This window comes from Balaenoptera musculus, chromosome 20 (assembly GCF_009873245.2).
Source record: "Balaenoptera musculus isolate JJ_BM4_2016_0621 chromosome 20, mBalMus1.pri.v3, whole genome shotgun sequence".
NCBI classification, from domain to species: Eukaryota; Metazoa; Chordata; class Mammalia; order Artiodactyla; family Balaenopteridae; genus Balaenoptera; species Balaenoptera musculus.
The window spans coordinates 23,663,072-23,680,187 of NC_045804.1; the positions used below are offsets into that span (position 1 = coordinate 23,663,072).

The following is a 17,116-nucleotide window of genomic DNA, read 5'->3' on the forward strand; positions in this document are numbered from 1 at the left end:
ATTCCTGCCCTGCCACTAGGTTCATCAGTACCATTTTTTTCCATATATGTGCGTTAGCATCCGGTATTTGTTTTCCTTTCTCTGACTTACTTCATTATGTATGACAGACTCTAGGTCCATCCACCTCACTACAAATAACTCAGTTTTGTTCCTTTTTATGGCTGAGTAATATTCCATTGTATATATGTGCCACAACTTCTTTATCCATTCATCTGTCAGTGGACATTTAGGTTGCTTCCATGTCCTGGCTATTGTAAATAGGGCTGCAGTGAACATTGTTGTTACCTAATTTTAAATACTTGGAATTCTGTTAATTTAAAAGGTGCTGGCTGATGGATTCCTGATGATTGGGATCGATGGCTCAGAAGCAGCAGACGGATCTGACTGGTTCTGTTATCATGCAACCTCCCCTTCTATTTTCCCTGTTGGTTTCTGTGAAATTAACATGATTGAACTTACTCCACCCAGAGGTACTTCTTCCTAATATATACACTGGATTTTCATCCTTGCTTTCCTTTTACATGGTACCTGTTTACAACATTTACCACAGCCCTAGATTTCTTGCTGTATGAAAATATAGTATGTGTGTATATGTATATATAAACCTGCGTACATAACAAGAGCTGGGGGGTGCTCTGAAAATATAAGTAACTGTATCCTAGGTAGCTTTAATAAATTACATTGGTGTAGAATTTTCCCTAAGCATCTGTACATTTTATAATAAGAATTGGTATTCTCAAGCCCTGTTGAGATGTTGATGTAGGCTCAAAGAGCTACTGCATACATGAACTTTTTAAAAAAATAGATACTTCAGCCTTTGAGAGAAAGCAAGTTTTCATCTTTAGATTACCATATGAGGGGATTCCCTGGCGGTCCAGTGGTTAGGACTCGGGGCTTTCACTGCCGAGGCCCTGGTTCGATCCCTGGTGGGGGAAGTAAGATCCCACAAGCCAAGTGGTGTGGCCAAAAAAAATTAAAAGATAAAAATGATTACCATGTGACTTTTTAAAAGATTACATACCCTTAAATAGCTCATATGGCTTAACCAGGGACTTTCCTAATTTCCATATCTGAGCCTTGGATTTTTCTCTTAAGGAGAAAAGCCAAAACAGAAGACTATAAAAATAGTATTTGCCCAGCCAGTATTCTTTCTTACAAAGAAAGAAAAATATTACTGAAAAAATATTAAATATTAGACTGTTCTAAGCCTAGGATTGAAAAGCAAAAGTCTGTAGTTCTTATACACTGAGGAGAGGAGAGTTACTTTGGCATTAGAATAAATGGGTGCACCTGTTTCTGCCTAGAAAAAGAAGAAAATCCGTATAACAGGGAGGAACTATTGTACTGTACAGCATTAGCACTTGAGATTGTAGTGTGCTCTGAATTACTTTATGTCTACATTTTAATATTACACTAATTTTAGGTGAACTCCTAGTTAAACCAGTTGTGTTTTTCAGGTTACACAAAACTTCCTTTTAAATGGTTTGACTACCTCAGGGAAACTGGCTCCATTGCAGCACCAGTAAAACTATTTAATAAGGTAAATTTAAAAGATAGCATAATACTTATGTGGATTTTTTTTGATGCTTCCAAATGCAAATCATTGTTGATCTAAATGTCTTTGCCTTATGTTAGAATTTCTTAGTGGAGATTAATATAAACATATATATATTAGTAAAACAATGTATGTATTTCCTTTACATAGGCATTGAAGCTTGTTTCCAAACTTTGTTTCATTTTTAATCTGAGTAAAATAGGAATGAATACATTTCCTAACTAGTTCTTATATGCTTCACCTTCATATGTTTCAGTAATTAATTATTTGGGATTTTTTTGGTCTAAATTGTTAATTGGTTATGTTACTTCTCTTTTGTCTTTCTTAGTGTTAGTAGAGTTATACATTCTTCTTTTTACCAGTGTTAATATTTTGCTTCTCCATGTTAGGATGTTCCAAATCACGGATTTCGTGTAGGAATGAAATTAGAAGCAGTAGATCTCATGGAGCCACGATTAATATGTGTAGCCACAGTAACTCGAATTATTCATCGTCTCTTGAGGATACATTTTGATGGATGGGAAGAAGAATATGATCAGTGGGTAGACTGTGAGTCCCCTGACCTCTATCCTGTAGGGTGGTGTCAATTAACTGGATATCAACTACAGCCTCCAGCATCACAGTGTAAGTTGGTATACAGAAAAGGTGTCCTTTTGTAAAAATCAGCAATTCTCCGAGGACTATCTCACATAAATCATCTTGTGAGCTCACAGGACAAGAATATACCTATGTCTGATTGGTTGCCAGGTAAGATCTTAAGACTCAACAACAATATCACAGAATCAGACCATGTGTACCATGGCAGTGTGAACTCAATAGTCAGTTGCTTAATGACTATAGAAACACAACATTAAGAGCACTCACCAAATTAAGCTAGACTTCCTTTAATGAGTTTAAAGTTACAGGCTAAAATGTATTGCTATATAATAAGTGCTTATTGAATAAATAATGGAATCTGTCTGGTATTGAGCTTCATGGTTTTGCAGGAACAAGTACCCTTATTTTCAAAGCATCATGTACTTGTATAAACGTCATGGTTTTGGTGAAGATAGTTCATCTAAGTTGTATCTAGAGTTGTAAGCAATTATTTGGTATCAATTTTCTCTTTTATTTTCCAGCATCAAGAGAAAGCCAATCAGGTTCATCAAAACAGAAGAAAAAGGCTAAGTCCCAGCAATACAAAGGACATAAGAAAAGTGGGTCACCACGTGGTGTTTATATACATTTCCTAACTTGTCAGCCAACTGGGGTCTTGGTATTGTTGCACAGAAATGGTATCCCTTGTGAGAGCTGATAACTGTGCATTCTGTATTATGCTTAAAGGTGCAGTATGCCATAAAAGGCAAACCTTTTCAATAATGAGAAGCACTTATCTTTGATTGACAGGAAAAATTATTACCATAATATTTGATATATGGTAAAGAATAGTCTGTGAATGATTCTTGAAGTAATATGTAAACCTTCTGAAAATTAATCCTTTTTTTTAAAATTTTTTATTAAAAAAACTGTAAAAGCAGATGCTTGATGCTTACAATAGACTTGGAGACTAATAAACCCATCCTTCTTATAAACCAAAACTCTCTTTCTAGAATGATACTTGTAAGAAATTCAAGTTAAAAAAAAAAAAATTCAAGTTGATAGCTAACACAATCAGGCTTAAGAAAATCTTTTTCAATATGCTGTCTATATTATATTTTACCTTACAATGAATGATTACTGACATTAATTGCCAAAATAATATAAAAATATATTGATAGCTCTGATTCTTTTAAAATCTCCCTCCCCCACCCCATAGAAAACTACAGATTTTTCTCTTCATGAAACCTGTCATGGACTATTTCATTCTGAGATAAGATTATTTTTACTTAAAGATTTTTTTAAAAGTAAAAAGTACATTAGAGGATTAAAACTAAAACAGATTTTTCCAACTGACTTGCCATATGTTCAAGTAAGTGCTAATCTGTCTCATTAACAACCAAGAGACTGAAACAGCATGAAGAATCAAATATACCTTCACACGTTTGATTATAGTTGATGTTTATTGTTTTTTCAGTGGGGACTTCTAGCAGCCACTGCAGTGGTGCTTTAGTTTCCTCCCCACATGAAACCCAAGTCAGCTTCACAATAGAGATAACCATCAGGCCTGTCTCTTACCCTCTCTTTTATATTATGGGACATAAGCCTCCCACAGACCAAGAATTTTTTTGCTGACTGGCTGCTTACCATGTTTGATAGTCACCTAAAAGAACTCTAGAGAACATTGCCAGACCAGGTAGATCAAAGTGATTTCCCACTTATCTGGAACTGATTAGCAAGAAGTCACGTAGTAACTTCATGTCAGTGGACTAACCATAGCAGACGTGATCACTGAGCTTTCTCTAAGACAGGCTGCTTTGGCTTGTCTTTTCACTTTTTATTTATTATTATTATGAGGTTTCAGAATTTTCTTTGCAATGTGTCGAATTTAAGTATGCTTTTTATTACTCAGTGACTTTATACATATATCTTTTAGGACGAATTTCTGAGCATCATATACACAGTTCACATACCTCCTCAGTGTGACACTTACATGATTTGTTTATGGTTTATGGGGCTTAATTATTTTGAATTAATGGGCTAGGGACATGGGAAGAAATGTGAAATTAATGAAGTGATGATATCACTATCCCAGTTTTTAGTGACATTTAACATTATCAGATTTCTGGATTAGCTGAAGAAATGAATTTAGCTAAAAATGTAATTTGTTCTTTAACATTTTGATAACTCAATATTATGACATCATCTCTAATGCCTTTATTTTTATTTATTTATTTATTTTATTTATTTTTGGCTGCATCGGGTCTTCATTGCTATGCGCGGGCTTTCTCTAGTTGCGATGAGCAGGGGACTACTCTTCGTTGCGGTGCGCGGGCTTCTCACTGCGGCGGCTTCTCTTGTTGTGGATCACAGGCTCTAGGCACGCAGGCTTCAGTAGTTGTGGCACGCGGGCTCAGTAGTTGTGGCTTGTGGGCTCTAGAGCGCAGGCTCAGTAGTTGTGGCGCACGGGCTTACTTGCTACGCGGCATGCGGGATCTTCCCGGACCGTGGATCGAACCCATGGCCCCTGCATTGGCAGGTGGATTCTTAACCACTGCGCCACCAGGCAAGTCCCTCTAATGCCTTTAAGTTGTCCTTTGGACATAGAAAAGAAAAGAACTAGGGACTCACAGTCCCTTATTAGAAATCCTAGAGACCAAATGTGTTTTGGAATTTAGAATTTTTTGGATTTTAGAAAAGAAGTACAGAGTGTGTAGCATATATTATGTAACTCCCCTTGCAGACTCTGCAGCATTTTTTGAAGCAAAATATGTATAAATAGTTACATTTAATGGGCCAAATAAAGATTATAAATAGTATCACCAAGTGAGGTCTGATTTTGTTGCCAAAGTTTTGCCAAAAAAAACTTTGAATTTTGGAATTGAGGATAAGGAATTGTAGTGCTTTGTGAATGAAGAAGCAGTCTTCATTGTAAGGACACTGTTCCTTTTATTTTTTCACATTACTCAGCAAATAATTTATTAGAAATTTTTCCACAAAACTTTACTTACCAAAATAAGAAAGAAGTTGGGGTCCAGGAACCTAAGTCATCCATTGCATGCAGATTTATATCAGTCAGATAGGCCACAAAACCTTTTATTTGTTTTTAAGTTTGTCTACAGATTATTATATTCTGGCTCTGTTGTTTCATCTTATGGCTCTTTGGTCTTTTTGTACCTAAAATCATCCATCAGTGTGTTCATTGGTAGGGCTTATTTTTTACAGAACTAGACAGTTGATTGGCTTTCTCTAGTTGCGGCGAGCAGGGGACTACTCTTCGTTGTGGTGCGCGGGTTCTAGCCTATTTTTTAATTAGCTGTGTTCATGCTGCAAAGGGATAACTATTAACTAGTGCTTCTGAAAAATAAGGGTGATGTTCTGTCGAGGGAATCATATAGACTGTTGTGTGCGCATGATCTGTCCAATCTGAAAAGCCTTCTTTTCCTCAAGGCTTAGTAATTCTAGAGCAGGAGAACCAGCACTAATTTCTGTACCATCTTCAGGGGCTATTGTAAGTAGTAGAGAGTTGGAGATTCTCCTTGCATTTTTACCTCCAAGTGTGTAGTACATTAGACTTTTTCGTCTAAATGAATGCTGCAAGTGATTTTGGTTTGGCAGTTGAGAGTTGAATGTGTACTCATAGGAGCTTGGTTTCCAGATCATTTTACATAAGAATACTGTCTAACTTAGATTTGTCTTTTAGTTCTGATTTTGCAAAGGATAATTTCTGATTGCTCTTGCCTGAGTCATTTGTAAACTCTGGAAGAAAACAGATATAATTTATAGTCACAAAGATATGTAAGTATCCTTCAGCTTTCAATCAAATTAATGCAGTATGCTTGGTTGTTCAGTATTTGCAAAGCTTATTTTTTTGTTGTTGGTAAAAGCATTGTGTAAGTCTTTGAAAGCTTATGTGTGCTTATGAAACCGTAACCAAAGGGTGTTTCAAAAGAAATTAGATTGCTGAAGAACTTGCAGGCAACAAACATTTAAATTTTAGAACTGCTTTTCAGAATAAGAATTATAATTGTTTTCTAAAAGAGTGAATTATAAACCAAAAGTTAGGGGAGCACATTTCATATCAGTAAAATCCTGCCACTCGTATAATTCATTAATTAAACTGTTTGATTTCTCCCTGAAGGACAGTGTTTGTTTGGGCTTACATGGGCAGTGAAATGCCTACAAGTAGGGTTTTAAAACCCTCTCTGCTGGGCTTCCCTGGTGGTGCAGTGGTTGAGAACCTGCCTGCTAATGCAGGGGACATGGGTTCGAGCCCTGGTCTGGGAAGATCCCACATGCCGCGGAGCAACTAGGCCCGTGAGCCACAATCACTGAGCCTGCATGTCTGGAGCCTGTGCTCCACAACAAGAGAAGCCGCGATAATGAGAGGCCCGCACACCGCGATGAAGAGTGGCCCCCACTTGCCGCAACTAGAGAAAGCCCTCGCACAGAAACGAAGACCCAATACAGCCATAAATAAATAAACAAACAAACAAACAAACAAACCCCAAGTTTAAAAAAAAAAAAAGACTTAAGAGAGATAATGGACTGAAAAGTACCTTCAAAAAAAAAGTATAAAGCTCTCTTCAGGTAACATCATTTAAAAAAAAAAAAAAAACCTCTCTGCCATTGGATTGTCAGTCCCCCTCAAACTAAAATTTTTTGGAAGGTAATTAGTCAGCTATTCTCCACACTCGATGCTCTCTGTAGTTCATTTGGCTTTGTTTTAAATTGATTAGAGAGTCAGGAACCAGGATTACCAGACTCTGAGAGACTAGAAATAATCTCCCCCATCATCCACTCCCCAACACGCGTGTGCACACACACACACACACACACACACACCTTGTTTTCAGAAATACAAACCTTGCATAGTTGGTTCTCTTTTCAGAGTATCCTATGCAGCACAACCTTTCCTAGTTATGATGCAGTTTTCTTACCACACATGTAAGTAAAAGCTTACTTTAGTTTAACTTGATATTTAGAGAGGAAGATGCCATTTGGGAAGAAGCCTGTCAGTTTGTCGAGCCTGCCCATGACAGGTGGGGTACGGAGGAGCTTCTCTGGTGGCGAAGAGTTGACTCCTCCTCCATATCGAACCCTTCCAGCACAGACTGCCCCGGAGGCCTTCCCACCTCCCCGCACTAGCCGAGAGTTCAATCCCAGCCTCAAAACAGGTAATTGGTCACATCAGCACCTCAGGTACTGCAGAGGGTCAAAGTCTGGGTTAGGGTGGTGGGAGACAGAAGCATGGTCTGACATGACAGATGCTGACATTAAATTTTTCTTTTTCTTTCAACTAAAAAATTCATTTTCATTAGTCTTTGGTAGTCACTTCACTAAAATGAGTAATCAGGGAAGGATTTTTATTTTGTTACAAGCCACTTTTGAGCTTCAAATTCGGGTAAAGCTGTGATTTCAGTTTATGGAATTGTGAGACAACTTGTACTGTTTCATGGTTTCGTTAAAATGGTTGAACACGTTGCATTGCAGAATTCTACGTGACTTGACCTGAGGGAGAAATATGCCATAAGGGAGCAATCTGATTAATCAGATCCAAAAATGAGGCTTTGTTCATAGCATTCCATAGCGCCTCATTCAGTAGACAGGATGTGTTTTGTATTCCTGTGTGATTTTGGTTCTGGTAGGAACATTTACCACAATCTTAGTTGAATAACATGGATTTGGAAATATAATACCTGTATAATTTTGGTATTGAATTAGAGTGAAATTTATTTCTCTAATTTCATGTTTATATATGTACAGTGATTAAGTAAGTAAATGACATTTAATTTGAATTGAATTGGTTAGGCTAAGCTGGTAGAGTATAAGGAAGACTGCCCTTTGTAATTGCTAAGAACAAACATGTTACCGTAGAATGTCAGAGGCTTCACTTGCATATGGTGAATCTTAGACATGAGTACAGATCAAATAGCCCAAAGCTGAAGTTTGTATCTACCTTGGCATATGTTATGCCATATCCTAACTATTGCTTTTAAACAATTGTTTACCTAATCTGCAGTCTTTAAAATGCCTTTTATATGTTGAAAACCATGATGGTTCCTAGCACCTAGCTCTATTTTCTTCTCATTCCTCTGTTTGCTAATATTTTTGCACCTGAAGTTGTCATCAGCCTTTTTTTTCCCATTTTAAAATGTGTTCTTTAGCTTTTGCCTTCTTAAACAGTGTATTAGGTGATCTTGATCCTTCCTAGTCTGTTTCTCTGAAGATCACTCATATCTTTATATCTAGAGAAAATTACTATACCTCTTTTGTATAAGAAATGGATTAGGACTGAAAATACAAGTTTATCTGCTCTTTTATGGAAATACCTTCAAATGTCTAAAGAGCCTTTCAACTTCTTTTCTTGTCTTTGTAACTTTTTTCTTTTTGTACTTGTTATTATGAAAATTTTCTGTAACCTAAGTAATTAACTATAGATATTGTGAGCTCTGAATATGTTTGAATTTTTATTGCATTTTAGATGTATTTTCTTTAAACATTAGACTGATTTTGAAGGCGTGTGTCATGTTTTGTGAGAGAACTTGACTTTTAGGATTGGCAAAACCCAGGAACTTGGAGTAGGCATACAGGATGGAACCTACAAGGCCTCCTAAGTGACTTCCCTTTCCACTAGTGTCTATTGTGTGTGTCTTCTGAGCTAGGGGCACATCTTGTGGGATTTAGTGTGATTTTACTATGGTGAAACTATGTAGGGACTATGTTGCTGTCTTAACTCTCTGAAAGCTACGGTTTGTTTAGCTATTGAGGGGAATTTATTATTTATGGACTTCTAACTAGGAGAATGTGATTTCTGTTAGATTGTCTTCTGAAATGTTAGTGATTAAAGTCAGCAAAGTACTTCTTTTTAAAAACAGAGCCAAGAAAATGCATTTGTGTAGAAAGTGACATCAGCCACAGGATCTATTTTATTTCATCCATCATTCACTGAGAATAAGGCCTGTAAAGGAGAAATGATTAGTGTGAAGATACCAGACAGGCTTTATTTTAGGTTCCTTGAAAACACTGAAACTTTGCATTAGAACATTACACATCTGAGTGACTGTTTCACCTTTATCTTGAGTTACTTTTTTTTAAGAACATTGTTTCCATATTTTAACATGAGTAGAAGCATAATCCAGAACTTTGTTGTTAATAATAAGTGCAAATGGTTTCAGGATGTGCTTTAGAATTTCAATTTACTTTTCTTACATTTAAAACAAAAAGCATCTGTTTGAATGGAACATGTTTGGTCTTGAAGCACAGTAATTCTTTTCTCATTCATTTAGCCATCTGATCATCATATAACAAGATATTGTTTTAATCAACCTTTTATTGTGGGTACTGCACCTTTAATGAAATTTGGGGTTTTTTTCCTTTTCCATGTGTTTATTTTCATGGTATTGTTCAAATGTCCTTAACAATGCATGTTGGTTTGATTTGAAGGATAACTGGTATATGTTTGATATCCTCCATAAAAGCATGTTTATCATATTAACTAATTTTTTTAAAGGATTTTTAAAGAAAGCAAGCACAGTCCTGTTTGCTTTACCTTTCAGCAGTCTGTATTGGTATGTGTTTTGCTATTATTGTAGGCATAGTGTATTCACTTTTCAGTCTTGGGCTATTAAATTTTTTAACACCATTACCAAAACAAGTACCAAAGTAAAATGAATTAGCGTTATTTCAAAAGATTATTCTTTTTTTTTTTTTTTTAATTTTTATTTATTTTGGCTGTGTTGGGTCTTCGTTGCTGCCACGCGGGCTTCTCATTGCGGTGGCTTCTCTTGTAGCGGAGCATAGGCTCTAGTCACGCGGGCTCAGTAGTTGCTGGCTCACAGGCTCTAGAGCACAGGCTCAGTAGTTGTGGCGCATGGGCTTAGTTGCTCCGTGGCATGTGGGATCTTCCCGGACCTGGGCTCGAACTCGTGTCCCAGGCATTGGCAGGCGGATTCTTAACCACTGCGCCACCAGGGAAGCCCCAAAAGATTATTCATTAAATTATTAAATAAGATGTCAAAGACCATTATTTTTGAAACTAATCTTTTGTAACTAAAATCAAGACACGAAGTATTTTTCTATCACTATTTGACTTTAAAAGTAGCCATTTTAATATTGTTCCACATGGTGTTACTGTTTCATGAAACTTAGTTGGCTTACTACTCATCTAAATACTCTTTGAGTCCTAATTCTTCTCATAAATTGACCTTTTTCCCCCTGTATAAGCAGTTCCCAATTTACATTCCATATATATCTTCACCCACTCCAATTGTTATGAAAAGAGCCATTAAAAAAAGAAACAAAAAAATTTCACCTTCCCTTTGGAGACAGTCCCTGCAGGAAGCAGACAGGTGGTTACTCAGTGGCTGAGCAGCCAGCCTGAGAGTCACAAGTTGTGCAGAGGGAGGCCTTAGGCTACATCGGTTCCCACTGTTAATAGCCCTTCAGGAATGCTAGTCTTATGTTACCAAGTCTCCCTACTTTTCATGGTTTTATATGGAATCTCCTGTTTCAGAATATTCAGTCAATTTAAAAGAACCACAGGGCAGAGGTGAGGGAGGGAAAAGCCCAGTTTGTGACCTCTGACTTAACAGATCTCTGTGCTGAAGAAATTGAAGAAGAAAGTTAGCATTACTCACCATGGGATTAGATTCCAGTGAGAATATAAGCATAAAAGGTCACCTGTTCTTGAAATTATTTGAAACTTTACCAACTCAATTTTGGTTAAACAGTAACTTTTTAAGAAACTCGAATACATCTCTGAGAGGTTGGCAGTTACTAAGACTAGTGTTTGTTTAACACCTAGCTGAGATCATTTTCATTTAAAAAGTAGGAAAGTAATTTTTTTGAAGGGAGGTGTTCTATAGGAAGTAGAGGGTGGGCTTCAGGGAAAGGATTTAGGGCAGCCTGAAATTACTGGCTAACTGCATTGAGGTAACTTAAGAGATGTTTTTAAAAAGAGATAGGAAAATCTCAGAATTAAACAGCCTGAACTTTTGCCTAAGACCAGTGCTGGGACCAGCAAAGAAAACATTCCTCTTTTTCTTCTTGCTTGTCCATGCATTAAGAGGAGCCCTCCTGTCACTAAAAATTATGACTAGCATGACTCCAGTGGCTACCAAGAAACCTAAACCCCACTGAAAATACTGGAAACTGAAAAACAGTTGTCCATAAAAATAAAGACCTATTGGAACATGACCTGTTCATAAATTGAGGACTGCCTATACTGTTGTTTGTTTTCATTAAAAAAGAAGTCTTCAGATAAGAACTCAGACAGGTAGTACTACTGTTAAGTGATCCCATTGGTAATGTTAGCTGTTTTTGTTTTTGTTTTCTTTTTTGCCCGCACTGCACAGCTTGCAGGATCTTAGTTCCCCGATCTGGGATTGAACCCGTGCCCTCGGCATTGAAAGTGCAGAGTCCTAACCACTGGACCACCAGGAGAATTCCCCAAAGTTAGCTGTTTTTTATACCAAGGATTTTCACGTTGCTGATGTCAATCAATTTTTATTTTACCTTAAAATGATTACTTAAGTTTTTCTTGATTTTAGTTTAATACAGGTATTTAATATTATCAGATTTATATCTTTTTATGAAGGGAGTCTTTAGATTACTCCTTGGAGATAATAACATATTAAAGTCATTTGTTGTGTTACTTATTATTCAGCACTATCCAAGAAATATGCTGTTTCTTGTAGACATTGACATAAAGTGAGTACTTAATCATGAGAAAAATTCTAATCATTCTAGTCAAATTAGTGATCAGTATTACCTTCAACATTTCATTGACAGTGTCCATTTGTGCAGTGTCCAGTTTGCAGTATTGTTCCGTTTTTGGAACTCTTCTTAACTACGAATATACTTTGAAAATTAAAATTAATTAAATGCTCTTCCTTCGGGGGGTTAGTTTTAAGAGTTATTGAAGACATGAAGAAGTCTTATTAACTGTGAAGCTGGTGGAACATGAAGCAATCTGAATATTCTAGAAAGGACTTAATAACATCTTGTACATTTATTTCTTGCAGTGACTACATTGCAGCTGAAGGAGGAGTTGATGGATGGAGAGGATTATAATTTCCTCCAAGGAGCATCTGATCAGGAAAGCAATGGCTCTGCCAACTTCTACATCAAACAAGAGCCCTGAGGTTTGCTCAGAAACTGAGGGTGGAGGGAAAGAATTTTACACAGGACTGATTTATAATCAATCCAGCTGTACAGCGGGGCTATTCTACTGGGACATTTTGCCTAAACATAGAAAATTCAGTTCCAGATTTTTCAAGTGGGTAGGGAAACTATTTTAGCTGTGGGGGGAAATTTTTCAATTTATAAAGATGGACAATTTTTGTGTTGTATTTGAAGCTTTTGAAAGAATTTGTAATATTTTCCAAGTTTGGATTTATGTGCATGTTAACAAGAACTGAAATTCTAACTTTTTTGGTAAGATTAAAGTTTAGGTAGCAGGATTGAAGGAAATGATTTAAGAAGGATATAGTGTAAATGCAAATGAACTGTCCATTACAAATGAACCTTTTTGGTACCTGTTGGGAGATTTTGGGATTTTGGAAGTTAGGCCAGTCACATCTCCAGCTTCCTCTGCTGCAGAATATGCAAACTGAACATCCCCCCCATCCCCGCCCCATGGAGAGCGCATCACCACATAGATCACAGAAGGGTAATTAATTCTGCTTGTTGGCATTTATTGCAGCCATTTTAAATATTTGTACAGAAATGTTTTTCATTCTGTGAAAATTTCTTTGGAGTTCTGTATGAAACTGGAAGAACTCTGGATACTTTATATGTTCTCTTTTAATTAAAAAATGAGTAAAATTATTCTAACACTAAAGTGTTTAAACTGGAATGTTGACAAGATATACAAGATCTCAGTCTACATTGTGAGGGGTTGGGGAAAATGCAATATTGTCCTAAGTTTATTTTATTTTCCTTACTAAAAAATACCCCACAAAAGGGATTCTCATCAGTTCTCTGCCATTTCTCTCCGTCTGTGAGATAATACTTGGTATAACCACACCCCAAAACACATGTTCTGTATTACCAGGAGAATCAAATTAACAGTTGTTTAAAGCCAAGATAAGTTTAGATTTCAAAATCATTCCAGCTCTGCTTTTTACTATCCTGGATTTGTTAGAAAACTAATTTGAAAGAGAATTTAATTTTCTTAAAATTCCATATATAATAATATATTATATATATATATATATATATATATAAATATAAAATTAGTATGAATTTCTTAACTCTATTCAGAATTAATTTTAACAATAATAACGGATTTGGACCATTTTGAACATTCCCTATTTTAAAATTCACATGGCTTCCTTTGAAAAAAGGATATAAGGGTAAATTGGTGAAAGGTTTGCTCTCTGCATTTTTTGACTTTCTGAGTTGTGACTGAATGAGAGAGCTTTAGCATTTACCAGTGAGGTTCATAAACTAAACTCTCAGGAATTACTTGCATCTGTTCTAGAAGTGCTTCTGGGTCTTAGCCTGGCCTCTTCAGAGTGGTAATATTGACCATCTCCTCTGGAATATAGGTAGGGCTAATTAGAAATTAATCAAAATGATTAACCTCTACAGTCCTTCAGCCTATGGAATGCTTTAAAAAATGTTAATGGAAAGCCCCAGGAGACCATTTTAGGTAAGATTTTTTTGTTTGAATTTTAAAATGCATAGAACATTAAAAACCAGCAATTTATTTTCTAAAATATTGCTCTACTTTTGGGAATAATAGCATTGGTAATATGCACAGGTTTACCTCATTCTATGCAAGAGGGGTTAATATCATAAGGTTTTGTAGTTGCTACTGGAAGTAAAATTTGTTACTTTATAGTGTAAGAATGTATGGAATCGCATGTCAACATTTCTTAATACTGACTCTTTAGGGGCATAAATGCAGATCATATCAACGCCAAGTTGATTCTCATGTGTCAGATATATGTGAATTCAGCTGTTAAATTACTGGATATTTATCTTAAACAGCATTACTGAGAGGGACCTACTGTAAATGTGACATCCTCACACTTCCCAAATCTTTAACTTTTAAGAATCTTCCTATAAACTTAAAGCCTGGAAGACTTACAAAAAGCAAGGGTTACAACAATCTTTATTCTCAGGCTTAGTGAATTAAACCCAGGACTCCGATTCCATGATATGGACACAAGAAGCCAGTTGTATCGTGTGCTCTAACAGTACCCTGGGCTTAGGGGCTCTATAGGGAACTGAATAAACCAGGAGGGATTTGATTTGGAGCCTGGTAATTAGTTCTGTGAAATGCTCATTTGTAGCCAGGTTTTATAAGCTTCCAGTTCTACAGCAAAGCCAGGCTCTGAGTGTTTTCAGATTTCCCACCTATTTATGAAGTGTTTCGTGTCTTAATCCCATGACCAACGTTAAATGTTGGTAAGGACTTCCTACCGAATAAACATAATCTGAAGCCCTCTTCATTGTTCAGACTCTAACTCCCTGCTGCCGATGAACAGAAAATGAGTTGATGCAGAGGAGATTTATGTCTTAGCCACAACTCCAAGTGTACAACTCAGTAGCCCCATTCTCTTCTACGGTTCAAATGTACTGCTGACCTTGGGTTTCTTTTGTTTTTTTCCTGTTAGGATTATTTGGGGATTTTTGGTAGTTTAAACTCTTTAACCTTTTCCTTGCTGTGTATGAGGAAAGCTAAAGCTGTTATCAACTTCTTATTCTACGGATACTAACACGGGTTTTCAGTGTTTGTTTGTTTTTATTATTATTAATTTTGTGTGATGTGAATACCCTCTCCCATCAATATTTGTATTATGGTGCTATATATTTGGTAATGATCCTTTACTATTGGGAAGGGATTTTAAAAATACTGTGATTAAACTGGGTTTCTTCCTTTGATTTTCATATTTTAAATAAAGCCACAGTCATTTATACAAAAGAAAAGTATCTGTCCCTGGGCAAATCTTTTGAGGACAGAGGTCAAAGTAAACTGCATAAGGTTTTTACATCATTTCTGTATGTATTTGATAAATAGATCAATATCTGTACAAATTTAATCTTTTATTTTCTTGGTAACTTGTGATCATTGAGAAAGTGTTTGAAACTTTCTCGTAAAGTGTATATAATGGCGTGAAAAATTCCTTTGGAGAAATTTATGTTCCTTTCATTTTTACCAAATTGCAAATTTTCAGCATGGATGTGAAAAGCATTAAAATTATAACTTTGTGTACAAGATGAAAATAATTCACTAAATTTGCCCTTTTTTACACAAAATAAAACGATAAAGTTAAGTTGTATATGAGCAATTCTTTAATATGCTTTGGTATTTGAGGGATTTCCTTTTTTATTCAAAATATTGAGTGCCGCCTTTTTCTTATTTATTTATTTTTTTGGCCGCGCCACGCAGCATGCAGGATCCTAGTTCCCCAACCAGGGATTGAACCTGCACCCCCTTCAGTGGAAGCATGGAGTCTTAACCATTGGACGGCCAGGGAAGTCCCTTGAGTGCCTTCTATAAGCAGTCGAAGGCCCCTGGGAAAGTCAGATCAGTTCCTCCCTCACAGAACCTGTACTCTCATAAGGTAAGCCAGCACAAGTGAGGAAGAATTTACTGCTGGCTGACGAGAGGAAGAGAATATGGGTGGAGATATATATATATGGGACTATATATGCCATAGTTGCATTTGAGCCAGGATCTCACTTGGCGGGAATAGGCAAAAACCACAGGAGGGGTGAGTGCGGACCCCTTGTGGGGAAATTAAATCACTTTAGTCAGAACATGGTGTTTCAGGGTTGGCATGATTGCTAGGAGACTTTTTTTTTTTTTCCAGCTCCATTAACCTCAGCAACAAGGTTCATAGGATGTAAATCAATTATCCCAGCTTGCTCTTGCTGTTTACATTAAGAGGGAACGCAGACACCCTCCTTTATCAACAGTTGACTCTGTGGGAAATTATTCAACTTTTACTGCATAAGCAGTTTGTAGAGAATTTTATGGATGTTAGATAGCAATGAGATGGATTGGGTATTTTTAGGAGTTAATTTCATCACTTTAGAAAAATATAACACATTCCAAGAAAAACAGAACCTAATTTCTGCCCTGCTTCCTACCTTAAATGGCTTGAAAACAGTTGCCCTAGTAAATTGGAATTCCCAGGTTGGCCTCAATTACTATCCCGAGCTTTGACATATACATTCTTCTTTAAACCGTTATGTGCCTCTTGGGAAACTAGTTTCCTAAAGTGCTTTATGCCCATGTTTTAAGAGGAACAAATGTTTCCCCAAAACAAGTAACTTTAGCACCGTGTTGTTTATCCAGCCTTGTGAGACGGGGAAAACAGCAACTATTTCCTTTCTGCACTCTTACTGAGGCTAGGTTAACATCCCTTTTTGGCCTGTTAAGAATTCCAAGCCTTGAGCTTCCCTGGTGGCGCAGTGGTTGAGAATCTGCCTGCCAATGCAGGGGACACGGGTTCGAGCCCTGGTCTGGGAAGATCCCACATGCCGCGGAGCAACTAGGCCCGTGAGCCACAATTACTGAGCCTGCGCGTCTGGAGCCTGTGCTCCGCAACGAGAGGCCGCGATAGTGAGAGGCCCACGCACCGCGATGAAGAGTGGCCCCCGCTTGCCACAACTAGAGAAAGCCCTCGCACAGAAACGAAGACCCAACACAGCCATAAATTAATTAATTAATTAAAAAAAAAAACTAGCTGTTTATCCTCAAGCAACCGCTCTCTTTAAAAAAAAAAAAAAATTCCAAGCCTCACAAGCAGGCCAAAGCAGGGCTTGCCTATTAACAACAAATAATTATATAAAAAGTAATGCATTTTTAAAAATGCATTTATTATATGTTTAAAATACAGTTTTACGAAAGCATAAAAGGTTCTGAATTAGTTGTCCACTTTCACACACCCAACTGGTATATAGGATTAGGTCCAAAACCCAACCTTACTCCAGAGGCAGTGCTTTTGTCCTCACCATAGCCTACCC

General features: G+C 36.8%; 1 protein-coding gene across 12 annotated transcripts in view; it reads left to right on the top strand.

Moving 5' to 3' along the window:
• Positions 1-13,317, top strand: part of MBTD1 (mbt domain containing 1) — a 67,414-nt gene extending 54,097 nt beyond the window's left edge. For 11 of the 12 annotated variants that reach the window (XM_036835708.1, XM_036835706.1, XM_036835705.1 and 8 more), the window contains 5 exons: positions 323-470; positions 1,458-1,540; positions 1,945-2,179; positions 2,674-2,751; positions 12,157-13,317. In XM_036835708.1, the coding sequence (XP_036691603.1) occupies positions 323-470; positions 1,458-1,540; positions 1,945-2,179; positions 2,674-2,751; positions 12,157-12,275 (663 nt within the window). In that variant the 3' untranslated portion in view covers positions 12,276-13,317. Of the gene's footprint in view, positions 1-322; positions 471-1,457; positions 1,541-1,944; positions 2,303-2,673; positions 2,752-12,156 lie in introns of all 12 variants that reach the window. The other variant, XR_005017695.1, reaches the window with a different exon arrangement.
• The last annotated feature ends 3,799 nt before the right edge of the window (positions 13,318-17,116 follow it).